Raw genomic sequence first — 13,921 nt, 5'->3', positions numbered from 1 at the left:
AAAATCAAGATCACCTGAGAAAATTCATCAAGAGCACCACGGGTTCAATATTAGCGATCGAGGCATTACCATACAAGATCCAAAAAGGGTCAGAATAAGAAGGATTTACTTCCCAGGGATCCTTCTCGTAGGTAGCATAATGAAGAGCGAGTTCCAAAGACTGAAGCACTCGCAGGAATTGACTTACTAGTCCAAGAGGCCATCCCTGCAGTTATGATGGATTCCCAATGTCTCCAAGTTGTGGAAAAGCATAAGCAAAAGATGAGGAAACTCCTCAGAAGCAAAGCCCTTCAGTTGGACAAGTGGCGTTAGGATTTAGAACCAAAATTCTGGTTTGCACGAAATGTTGGTGTCATTTTGTAAATTTATATTCGGACAATATTCGTGCAGACGTGAACAAAAATCCTCGGTTTACAGGTAAGGATACTTTAGTGAGACTTGCAAGTACGTTCAGACGAGGAAATATTGTTTCCCTGAAGAGTGATGGTAAGTTTGTGTTGTACTTTTCCCTTGTGCTGGTTTGCAACTTCAAAAAATATACGTTTGTGTTCCAAACATTCTCGTGATACTCTCTGCGTAGTATAGACGCATTAAGTATTTAATTATCATTGTGTTTTTAATGTCAATCCTCTTCCATTTCACAAACCTATTGTGCATCCTTTGAGGAATTCTTTTGGGGTTAACCTCCTCATATGAGAAAGATTAGTGGGTACTATTTGCTATCAAGGATTCTTCAGGGGGCACAAGGTCGCCACTACTGCATCCCTTCTGTTGAATTACCAAAAAATTGTAACATTGAAGAAGGTAAAGATGGAGAAAGGAAAGCTTCCCACTGATCTCTTCGAGGGAAGTAAACATATATACTTCTATCACTCCATCATCCATCAATTGTGGATGTAAATGCAGTTGTTGTGGGTAGCAATCAACTCCAGCATTTTCATGGTAATGGAGTACATGGAGCATGATCTTAAAGGGTTGATGGAAACGATGAAGCAGCCTTTTTAGTCTGAGTGAGGTTAAATGCTTGATGCTATAGCTGTTGGGGTGTCAAGTATCTTCATGACAACTGGGTTCTTCATAGCGATTTTAAGACATCGAATCTTCTTTTGAATAATCGGGGTGAGTTGGAGATCTGTGATTTTGGGTTGGCTTGTCAATATGGAAGCCCATTGAGCTTCAAAATGTTTTCATATCTTTTTAATCTGTATTAGTTAAATTCTGTTCCAGTAATCCATTTTACTTTACGTCAGTATTTTCATCACTTCTGTCCATTCCTTTGTTTTCTTATACTTTCCTGTGTTAGCATATGTTAATATTAATGCGGTTTTTTAAATTTTATTCAAATCTAAGGCATTGCCAACCGTACTGTCAATCAATCCAAATATAAATATATACATGCTAATAAACATACGAATTAATGGCAGAACCACAAAAAGAAGAATAATTCTTTATGAAAATCCGCCAATAAAGACCCCATGTATTACAGACAGATTGGATAAAGGGGTAACGAGGAAATGCTCAGACAGTATGAAACACCCCAATCGGAATAAATAAATAAAAATTGATATAATAGAATAAAATACTCATAGATCAAAGCTAATAACAATAAAGTTAAGAGCATATATAGATATTCAATAACATACAATATTATACATGATAAAGATTAAACGTTAGTTAATGCCGTCTGTGCTAATATTTTGTTTGACCTCCAATTATGATATGGATTGATGAAAGGTGAAGGACCAACGTGTCCATGTGGACAAAGTTAGATGGTATTGTGAATGCCTCACACAACACCAAACCTAGGGGAATAGTTTTCACGTGCCCTACCCGAGAAGGGCACTCCCCCCCCCCCCACGCTCTGGTGACCCCCCCTCTTCGTGTAAGTGGGTGCCCTCCAGAAGACGAGTGGATTATGATTAATTTTGATGCTGCTCTTCTTGATAACACTTCTTCAGGTGGGCATGATTTTGTGGGTAGAGGCATATAACGCCTATATGAGACGAAGAGATGCCCTGAATCTAAAGAGGTGACCAAAGGTAATATAGAAACATTATTGAAAAGAAAATGAGACAAAAAGAGTTACCTAGCTATGAGCAAAACTAAAACACCCAAAACCCCTTGTCTATCTCTTTCCTTTCCTTCTTTTTCATCTTCAAGCTCATCCAAAACACATCTACTAACTATTTAAGACTATTTAAGTGTTTATTTAGAAATGATACAAACCTCTAACAAAATGAAAATTTGAATCTCACATAAGACTAGTAAAGGCACAACAAAGAAAAGACTTTAGAATTGAAAGAAAAAATACAACAATTGGCTATCATTTGGACTTAATTTGCCCAACTTATTAATAGATGTGAATAACAAAGCTCATGCGAAGTAACATTTCCATTCTAAGAAAGAAATGAAATCAAACGAAAATTATAAATAAAATGCATAATGATCAAGTAGGGTTGCGGCAACAAAAGTAAAAGTATCATCCAGAAGAATATAATTTTACTATTAGTCTACCATGAACACTTATTATCAAGTAGAACATGTGGAATTACTAAGAGAATGTAAGAAACGATGTAAATTAATCATAAGAAACACTTAATTTCTTATAATTATCAGCTTGTGAAATGGCCTCACCTCCTCAATCGTTTGTTGATTAAAAGATCACAATAAGACTTACAAATGGTTATCAAAATAAACATAACAGAATCATTTAATCAATTTCTAACTTTTTTTTTTTGTTAACAATTTCTAACTTAATTGCACCAAAACTATGAGCTTCCTTTATTTGAGATTTGCAACATTAATGCAGCTGCAAAGGCCAACAATGAAGCAGTTGCATCTTCGGTCTGAGCCACCATTGATTGTTGCTTCAAATGATGCAGAAATTCTTCGATTTTCCAGATTATGTGCATCAGTGATTTGCACTCTCTCAGAATTTTCAGGATGTCCAACAGCCTGAGTTGGTTTTAGTTCTCATATTCTGTTTTTCAGTTCTCACTTCCTGTAAATTTTCAAGGCCTTTGTAATCTTTGATTGGTCAATAGTTGATCTGCATTGTTAGGGATCAAAGATAAAATTTCAGCAACAACATAAAATTGAAGATTTTCTTTGAAGTTTATAATCAATATTTCTTTGAGTTTCTAAGAAACAGCATCGAAGGCAAGAGAGTCGAGTTGAACTCTTGTATCTGAAGTGGGCAGTGCAGTGCTTACCAGTTGACATCACCTAGTACATAAAATAACATTTTAAAGAAACCAGAATGAAACTTATATCTTATATTCAAAACCGATCTAAAACTAATCCTGCTATTATCAGAATCTCTTCAAATTTAAAGAAAGTATTGGAACTGCTACATGAGATATCTCAAATTCATTAATAGAAGCACTCCGTTGCTTAAGTAGCATGTCAGCGAAATGATTTGGGTTTGCAGGACTTGCATGCCTGACCTGGAAAGGATGAAGTTACCAAAGCTTAATCAAAAGGAAATCCAAAAAGTGAAGATAATCTTAAGTCCATTAATGTTTGAGACATTGACCTTTATCTATGCTATAGTGAGGAACATGAATGAAGCATTACAAAATGCATTCAGGATGAAACGAGGTTCATCACAGACATGAATACAACCACTAATGAGCTACCAAGTTGCAACATCAAACCGTCTAATAACAAGGATAGGACATTGTATAGTTGTGCAAAAATTTTCAATCAGATAACAAAAAAGTTCAAAATTTTTAATGTAACCATGACTTCCATCCACGATATAGGACTTATAACAATTAATTTTAATTCATGATTTTCTAACTCACCTGCACACAGATCAAGAATCTCATTAGGACTGAAGGAGCCAGTAATTCTTCAAAATTGAAGACAATAAAGTAGGAGAAACACACGTAATGTCACACCCCACCCAACGGTATTGGTCCCGCCTGACAACCTGTGGGTGCAATCCATAGTTTAGCCACTAGTGATAATAAATGCACATAATAATAAATCAAGAGCAAAGAACAATTTAGTAATTAAATAAAATGATATACAAGTGTCCAAAATTCAATAAAAAAATAATATAATCCAAAGAATGAATAAAATAAACGTGTCCAAAAAGGGTATGTCAGCAGAAGCAAAAGAAAAAAAAAATCTAAGTTCAATTGTTATTTAGTTTTTTCTCAAAGTTGGCACTCTTCTCTTCTAGTTTCTCGATGAAAAGAATCATGAAACCCTCATTCATTGACTTATCAAAATGATGAATCACATGGAGCATTTTGCAATCAATAAGTGTTATAAGCGCACTCCATAAACCCACAAGTGGCTTCGTGTTATGCAACGCTACATCCCATTGACGCCTCCAGAGTCTCTTCAAGGGGATTCTCCCAGTCATACGGAACTTCTCCCTTTTAATATAGTCATTTGAATAATATAAAAGTAATCCACAAAAAAGGCAACAAATCTTATATACATATCAACATCAAAACATGATAAATAACATTAAGGAAAGATGCCTAAGTATCGATGCATCTAGTAGCTAACCATGTAAGTCCTAGTATGACAGACATGCTTTAAGATATAACACCAACCCTCTTCTGGGTAAATCTAGTTACTCTAATCCCTCACAAATTGGTTACTTCTGTTGGGATCCTAGGCAAAGGGTCCGATCCTTGTCAATTAACCATGGCTGGGGTTTAGGTCCACACTCTCTTACCATTGCCATTGGCATAAGTGCTAGCGCATGTCAGGGATTTTAATCCAATGCAAGGTCATACAGTAGCATATTACATATAGTCCAAATACTTCCCTTATGGCACCAACCAGCTCGGTTCAGTATCCTTCTCCACCTAGGAATGAATCCTCACGGACTGATTACCTCTGTTGGATTCCATTCCCTAACCCTATAGTCATCCACATATTGTTGTGGCGGATGTTCTTGTGTCCCCTCACGACTCCCGAGCTGCTTATTGGATGTCCATGAGCCCAACCCTAACTTATGCAGCCCTACCAATGCATGATCAATAGTGGACCATTGAGTCTCTGCACGAACTGGCTACCGATGTAAGATGAAATAGAATCATGTCACCTTTATCACGAGTCATTCAGCTTCAATACCCCTGCCAAAAGGGTAGTAGCATGTATATGTACCTAACCATGCAATCTAAACCTCCTATATATGTAATCTAGCAACCATGATAGTGGTACGGGGGCATCCAGAGAACAGTGTCCCATACCATAGTCTTTGATATCCCAAGCTAAGGATACCCAGTAAGGAGACCCTCAATCATAGTTACAACAACTCATCATTCAATATCACATACTGATTCAAGTAGGTCTAATCATTATTCACAACAAATTATCATCAATGAATCATTTAAACTACTGTAACAACAAGTTATTAGAACACTTTTGTATTCAGAGCAATGAACAGTCATTACATTACATGTTAATCCATATATAAGGAAATGTAACCTTATTTGTCGAGAGACCTTTTTTTTTTTTTTTTTAACCCCCCACCCAACACAACCCCACAACTTTTAAAAACCCCCCCTTTTTTTTTCCCCCCCCCCCCTTCCCCCACTTGGTGGGGCCCTCATTATGGCATTTAACTGGCGCGTTTCATTCCTTAAATAACCTGTTTTTAACTACTAAACCGACTAACTTCTTTAGACAAACAAACAACCTTCGATATTTGACTCATACACTATGTACCTCTAGTCCTTTATCTTCATTTGACCTTCCGTTTTTACTAGTAAGTCATACTCTCAAGTATATACATTCCGTCATTCAAACTAACATTAGTTGCAACAAAAGAAATATTCCCATCTTCAACTTTCAAGGTCTGTCGTGCCCCCTTGCCCTTTCGCGTGTCCGGGCCTTCACTTTTCATAATGGCTTTGCGGCCCGAGCAATATAGCAACCATTGTAATCCTTCATCATCATCAATAATCATATAACATCATACATTCCAATTTTTCCTTTCGTTTCCTTTTCCATTATCCTTTTCCCGCTCATTTTCCTTTTCTTTTCTTTTTCCTTTTTCCTTTTTCTTTTACTTGCATTTCGTTATCTCGACATTATGTCTTGTGCCTAGGCAAATCCGGATGCACATATCTCTTCACCACCAAGTGGCTTCGTCTCTTCATCACCGGTGGCTTCGTCTCTTCACCACCGAGTGGCTTCGGTCTCTTCACCACCGAAGTGGCTTCTCGTCTCTTCACCACCGAGTGGCTTCGTCTCTTCACCACCGGTGGCTTCTCTTCCCCCGGTGGCTTCGGCTCTTCACCACCGAGTGGCTTCGTCTCTTCACCACCAGTGGCTTCTAGGCACAAGGCCTTGCACACCTCGTGGATTGCCATCGGCACGGACTCAATCTTTTCACTTTTCGGTCTTACTTCATGCCTTCCCATTTGGGTACATAAGTACCAGGACTTCGGAAGCCATTACATTTTATTCCTTTTTCTTTTACTCTTTTCATCTTCAATTCCAGTATTGTATTACCATGCTCCCCATTTCAATATACATTTTTCATTTCAAGCATCATTTACTATCATATGAGTAAAGTGGACATAGCTCCATACAAGTCAATCATTTAAACATGACAAGACGATATCATTCAATCTCATCTAACACGGTTCATGATATTCCATCATTTACATATGAGCACATGATACTTTACATTTACCATGCATAAACATTCTTGCAAATTCATGCTTAACAGTTCAAGAACACTATTAACATTTCATTCAAGCGTTCAATCACCTCATTAAGTTGTCATCCAATCCCATGCATTTTGTTCAATACACAAACACACATATATCATGCACCTTCCATATATTGCATCAATGAATAAATAAAATAGCTTTTATGTTATCATGTGCATGCTACATATCTATTAAAGGAAACACCCACTTATCATACATAGGTTGGTCAATATTACTTACCTCTCCGGTTCCATGTGTGTGTGATTTGACCCGATTCCGATAAAACCGCTTTCCCTTCGGTATTCCGAACAATTCGCTATTTCGAAAGCGTAGGAACCAACGGTAGACTTTCCCCTTTTATTTTATTTTATTTTCTCTCTCCTACTTTCTCTCTCCTCCCCCCACGGTTTTCCTCTCTTCTTTCTTGTCTTCCTCTTCTCTCCCCACTCCTTCTCTCTCCTCTAGGCTTTCTCCTCTTTCCTTTTCTCTCCCTCTCTCTCTTCTCCACGTTCTCCCCTGTTCCTCAACTTCACCTCACACACAACTCACCTCTCCCAACTCTACCCTCTCTCTCCTTTAATGACCTCACCCACTTTCTCTTTCTCTTTCTTATGCTAGCTCTCTCTCTCACCTTAACTCCTACACGTTTCGAAATCTAAAATCTTCAATCTTCTCTTCGAATCTTCTTTAATGGCTTCTTCTTTTGTTTCCTTCCTTCTCCACTCTTTCTCTCTCCTTTCTTACTCCTCTTCTCTTGCTTCTCCCCTACGCAACAATCCATCTTCCCCTTTAAGTTTCCTTAGTCGTCCTCTTAAGTCGGTTGGGTAAATAATATAATATATATATAATATATATAATAAATATAATATATATATATATATATATATATATATATATATATATATATATATATATATATATATTAATCTTTAAATATTAAATGGCTTGGGCTTTATTATGGGCTTTGGCCCCTGTAATATCTTATGCCCCACTTTCTGCTAATATTCATACCTCTAGGTCCAATTTCCTATCATTTCCTCGCTTCGTTCTCTAATTCCACTTTGTGGGACCCACAACGATTCACCTCACCCAATATCAATTGATCTAGCCTCATTTAAACTATCATTTAACTATACTCAAATCATTTAATTAAACCGTCAAATCAATTATCGAATCCGTTAATAATCTTAAAGACTCACATTCACACACGATAATAACATAATAATATAAAAAACACGCATAACATTCTCCCCTCCTTAAAATAAATTTCGTCCTCAAATTTGCTCTCATCAATTGAAAGTTGGGGATATCAGTCTTTATTCGATTCAAGCTCCCATGAGGCTTCTTGACCCAGTGATTGCTCCATAACACTTTCACTAGTGGTACCGTCCTTTCTCGCTTTCTTCTCTTCCCTTGTAGTATTTCATCGCTTCTCTTCATATGAAAGATCTTCTTTCAATTCTAATGTTCATATCTAACACATAGCCTCTCTCATACTTTTTCAACATAGAAACATGAAACACATCATATATGTTGGACAAATCGAGGTAGAGCAATCTATATGCCCTGCTCCAATTCTTTCTAAAATCTCAAATGGTCCTATATATCTTGGACTTAACTTCCCCTTTTCCAAATCTCACCACCCCCTTCATTGGTGCTATCTTTAAGAAAACTTTATCGCCTACCTTAAATTCCAAGGGCTTCCTCCTCACATCTCGCATAACTTTTTGTCTACTTTGGCTTTTCATTCTCTTTTGTATTACTTTTATTTTCTCACAAGTCTTTGTCCGTCTCCCAATACTTGCTTTTCACCAATTTCACTCCAACATATTGGAGACCTACACTTCCTTCCATACAATGCTTCATAGGGCCCATGCCATAGTAGATTATAGCTTTGTTATAGAAAACTCCACTAAATATGTGATCACTCCCTACCCTTAAAATCAATCACACAGCCCTAAGCATATCTTCCAATATCTGAATAGTCCTTTCGATTGCCCATCGTCCGGATATCTTCTTTCTCGTGCCCACGCCTTCTAAACTTTTCCAAAATCTAGTAAATCTATCCTCCACATAGATTGGGTACTCCATGTAATCTCACAATTTCCTTCACATAAAGTTTAGCCAACTTGTCTGGAGAAATCAATCTGGATGGGTAGAATGGATGACTTTGTCTCTATCTACAATTCCCAAATTGCATTATAACCTTGTGGAGTTCTTGGTAGGAGGTAACAAAGTCCATGGTAATATGTTCCCACTTCCACTCGTATGTCTAGGCGTAACACCCCCTTTTCCCTTTACCATTGACAAGTCATGCACTTCTCATACTCGCTATCTCCCTCTTCATATTATTCCACCAATTCTCTTTCAAGTCTTGATCATCTTTGTCCCACCGGTCTATATGCTTTATGTCTTCCCTCATCTTCATGCTTCAACTCTTCATCTTAGCCACACACCTAGATTTATATCTAATGATTCCACTCATCAACATTAAAATCTCAACTTTTCCTTATTCATTCTTCCCTTAACCTTTTGTAGAAAAGTATCATCTTTTTGTTTTTCTTTAATCGATCAGATAGGTTTCACAATCATTTGCAACCAATCTTAACTTTACCTCCAAGTATAACCTCAATTTCCATCTTCCTTCATCTTCTATCATAGGCTGACTCTTATTCTCTATCCTTGTGACTTCCTACTTAAGCATCCCACCACATTTGCTTTGCCGTGGTAGTTAATATTCAATCATAATCTTTCATAATTCTAACCATCTTCTCTGTCTCAAATTCAATTCTTTTGGGTGAAGATGTACTTAGACTCTTTTCTTATATCTCCATTTTTCTCCATACAGTATGTCTCCATATTTTCATCGTACTCCCATTCCTCTGTTGGGTTTTTGTTCTGGCTTCTTGTCTTGATGCTATCTAACCTTTCCATGTTGCATAGCACACCCCAATCCATTTCTTGATGCATCACTATATACAACAAATCCTCCTTCCTGGTAACTTAGCTCTTTCATCTCCCTTTAGTTCTTGACTCCTCACATTCATCCCCCCAATCACTCCTTTTCTAGTAGTCTCTGCATTGCATTTTAAAATCCTTCATGAATCTCCTATAATAACCCTAATCCCACTCCTTATTTCCATTAGTTTCTCCAATCCATTCCTCTTTCTTGATCTCCATAATACCTTCCGATCACTGTCCTAGAACCAACCTTGTCCCAATTCCACTTTTTAATTTAGCTAGCTTCTCATTTCTTGTTTGTCCTCTCATGCTCTCCTGTTCTTCCTTCTTTTTGAGTATATCATATATCATCATAGACAATAACATCTGATCCCATTTGCCCCTATTCATTAAATCCTAGCTCTTCTTTCCCCCTGCATTCTTTCCTTCTCCCCTTTCCTCTTCTTCCCTCCCTTCTTTATCCCCCTCTCTCTTTCTTTCTCCTATTATCCTCTCTTCTTCTTTTCTTGATGTACTTTATTCTTCTCTATAATCTCCTCCTCCTCCATCCTTTTTCTTCCAATCTCTCCGTCCTACTATTCCCTTATCCCATTCTTCATTGTTCTTTCAATTCTTTCTTCTTTTGCCATTCTATTGCTTTGTCCTTCTAGCTCTCATTCCCTTCTCTTTCTTCCCTATCTTCAGACATCATTCTTTCCCCTTCTTCTTCCTCCCAATTACCTCCAAATCTTGTACCGAAGCTAAATATCCTTGGCATCCCCTGTCGAGCAATCTCTTGGCTTGAATAGCTGAGATCATTCTTGTTGGGGCAGACTTTATTTTCAATCCTGAGAATTGGATCTCAGGTTCCCCTACAGGTCTTAGTGTCACCATTCTCTCATAACATAAAACACTGGCATGATTTGCAACTAGCCAGTCCATTCCAAGAATCACATCAAAATCCTTCAAATTTATGACTATTAAATCAGCCCTCAACTTTCTTCCCTCATAGTCAAGTTCACATGATTCAACCATTTCAATTGCTTCCATCACACTACCAGAGGGTGTAGCTACATGTAACACATAGTCCATCGGTTGAAGTTTCAGCCTCAGTTTCAAAGCAAAATCATGTGATATAAATGAGTGGGTAGAACCAGAATCAAAGAGGGTATATGCAATCTCATCAGCAATTTTAAACATTCCTGGTATCACATTAAACCAACATAGCATATCAAAACAACAAAGCAAGCATTTCAGCTATTAGTCCATATAATATTTCACTTCATTAAATATAAACATTATTAAATAAATTAATAGCATAAACATCTTACCTGCAACTACCGTCTGAGAATCCTCAGCCTGCTTCCGGGTCATAGTAAAAAGCCGTCCAGGGTGTTTCGCCCTCTGAGAATCTTCAATTTCCTTTCCCTTTCTAAATCCTTGGACTCCAAAATTCCCTTTTGTCCTCGCTCTGGCTGCTCTCTCCAAGTGGGGCATTCTCTAGCTAAATGGCCTTCCTCACCACACCAGAGCGGGCGCGTGCCGGGAAGACACCTCCCCCAATGTTTCCTTCCACACTTAGGACAAATTTTCCTTTCTTGTGGTTGTTTACTTTGAGGCTTTCTCCCTTGACCTGTCACAAATTTATTTCTAAATCCTCCAAATTTGAAAGGCCTCCGATCATTTCCTTTCTTTTCCTCTCTATCTTGTCCCTCAGCCTTCTCAATGCTTTCATATATTTGGGATCGATGCACCACATCCGTATATGTCTTCAACTGAAGAACACCTACGATCTCTCGGATATCAGCCCTAAGCCCTCGCTCAAACTGTCGAGCCTTCATTTCTTCGACTTACCATGTGAGGTGCATACTTAGAGAGTTCTTCAAACTTCCTTTCATAATCAATAACTGACATGGAGCCTTGCTTCAAATTTATGAATTCAGATATCTTCTTGGTCTTCACGTGTGGAGGAAAATATTTTCTATCAAATTCTTCCTTAAATATGGTCCATGTAATTTCTTCATGTGAGACCAAAAGGATAGGTTTAGTTGACTGCCACCACGCATCAGCTTCACCAGTAAGCATATATGTGGCACACATCACCTTTTGAGAATCAGTACACCTGATGGCATCACAGGCTTTTTCCATATCCCTGATCCACCGTGTAGCAATAGCGGGATCGGTACTAGCTCCCTTAAATTCCTTCTCATAAAATTTCCGAAATCCTTGAGGACTCTTAAATCATCTTCGAAATCTTTTCCAGATTCCCTTTTCCTTCTCCTGCTTCCCTCCTCAGCTACTTGAGTAATTTGATCTACTTGATTAGCCTGTCTTTGTACTGCACTTGCTAAATGTCTGAGTGCTCCCATGAATTCCCCAATCTGGGTCGCACCACCAAGGGCTGGATCAACTGTTGAGTTAGAGGCAGGTACTCCAGTTTCTCCTCTTGTGCCCTGGCTAACCTCTTCCCTATCTGCTATTGAAGTCATGTCCTGCTATCAAACAAAGCTCCATAAACTTTCATACATCACAATCATAATTCATTTCACATAGTTCAACTGATAATTGTAGAAATATCATAATATCTCAATTCTTCAATTTCAAATAATCAACCTTCCAATTTAGCAATCACTATCCATAACATCACATAGTCAATCATTTCACTAAATCACAATTAACCTTCTCTCAGTCTATCCTTCTCTTCTCAATTTTCTATGTCATTGGTCATTCTAGTCTACAGAATCTATTGCTCTGATATTTAGGGTTAAGAAAATTCATTAAAATCAAAACTCAAAACAGAGCAAAGATCAAGCTGATAGGGTTACTGTGACCCAGCCAGTCGCTCATGGCGGTTGGTTGGGTCAATCAATGGCCCTGACTGACCGCCTCCTTCTCGGGCAGAATCTAGAGTCTGAAATTCCAACTTTTGATCACCCATCCTTGATCTGATTTTGAGATGATCCAAATCCAACTTTCGTCCTTAATATTCCAGAGGGTTCATCTCAAAAGAGGAAGATTTAGAATCAACTTCATCTCTTTCAACTAAACCAACCCTTGATTTTCGGATATAGAAATCCATCTTCAGGCATGATCTAGTTGCGATCAGTAATGGAAAGATCCTAACCATCTCAACTCACTATCTGCAAAATCTTAGAGGAAAGAAAAGCACACTAATAACAAAGAGAGACAAGTAGGAAGAGTGTGTGATTAACTAACCTCCAACATATTCAAAAGACCGGGTGAGAATAAAACCTTCTCCATAATTCTACCATTCTTCACCACTAAACTCGTGTACTCTGTTTCCCAAACATCCACAACAACTTCCACGAATAAAATAATACGTCCATAGCAACCCCCTGCAAATAGACCTGATTGGTCGCTTGGGGCGGTTAGTTGGGTCAATCAATCGCCTTAAGAAACTGCCCCCTAGTACTTTTCAGTACTTGGGTGCTTTGCTCAACTGGTTGATCCTCGACACCAATCTAACTTAAACCAACACATGGGGGTCCTTACTTTGATCTTGGACATCTTCAAACTCGACTTGTCTCAGGCTAGAGATCCGTCTTCCCAGTCCATCAGGATTTCCATTGGTTCTACTTCGGATTCCCAAAATGGTAGGTTTTTCATTGGTAGAATCCAAATCCATGGGCTCAGTGTATGGATCATGGGTTTCAATCCGGATAAACCACAACTTCTTCCAACTAGAACTTCGGGTACTCAAACCTACAATATGAATCTCGAGTTAGAATTGTGGGGGCTATTACACGTAATCTCTAGTGCAGAGGAGAAGGAAGACTCACTAATAGAAGAAAGTACTAGTAGCCATGACCTTAACTGATCATCGGCTGAATTTTATAGGGCTTCGGTCTTGGTGCAGTGAATTTCTCCAACGACGGTGATCTATAGCTCAAACTCAACCTCTGAATTCCGATCCCTATCCTTCATTACTGCTTTCAGCCTCTGAGTCATGTATTCATGTGGTAATGCTCATATCAAATATGAATTTAGAGTCGTGAGATGAGAGTAAGAGGTGGTTAAGGGAGAGACTACCGCATTTGGTAGCGAGAATAGAGGAGTCAGTTAAAACTTAAAAGTAGGGGAGAGATTATCATACAATGAGGAGTTGGCATAGCCTACCTATATGATAAATTTCCTTCTAACTGAAAGGAAAGAAAATAATTGTAGTAAATAGAGAAGACAAATACAAGAAATGTATGAGAGTGAACGTGTTTTAAATCTTGCCTCTGGTTTTCTTCTTAACCTCTAAATCGAATGCCATGTGACCTTGATATTAG

The 13,921-nt window shown here is 38.1% G+C and overlaps 1 protein-coding gene across 1 annotated transcript; it reads right to left on the bottom strand.

Annotated features, from left to right (window-relative positions):
• Positions 1–10,334: 10,334 nt before the first annotated feature.
• Positions 10,335–11,123, bottom strand: LOC149015368 (uncharacterized). Its single transcript, XM_089156521.1, has 2 exons — positions 10,958–11,123; positions 10,335–10,828 (listed from the first exon to the last, which is right to left on the bottom strand). The coding sequence occupies exons 1-2, from the start codon at positions 11,121–11,123 to the stop codon at positions 10,335–10,337; spliced, it is 660 nt and encodes a 219-aa protein (XP_089012647.1).
• Positions 11,124–13,921: the final 2,798 nt, after the last annotated feature.

Source organism: Hakea prostrata, chromosome 5 (genome assembly GCF_041222555.1).
Source record: "Hakea prostrata isolate BN-2017 chromosome 5, UWA_Hpros_2, whole genome shotgun sequence".
NCBI lineage: Eukaryota > Viridiplantae > Streptophyta > Magnoliopsida > Proteales > Proteaceae > Hakea > Hakea prostrata.
The sequence above is the reverse complement of the archived record's forward strand: the minus strand, read 5'-3'. Positions and strand labels throughout refer to the sequence as shown.

Bases quoted from the DNA above. Each gene is read 5' to 3' on its own strand.
- LOC149015368 (XM_089156521.1), bottom strand. From the start codon at position 11,123: ATGCCCCACTTGGAGAGAGCAGCCAGAGCGAGGACAAAAGGGAATTTT. The intron at 10,829-10,957 runs GTAAGATGTTTA...ATGTGATACCAG, and splicing joins TTCTCAGACGGTAGTTGCAG to GAATGTTTAAAATTGCTGAT.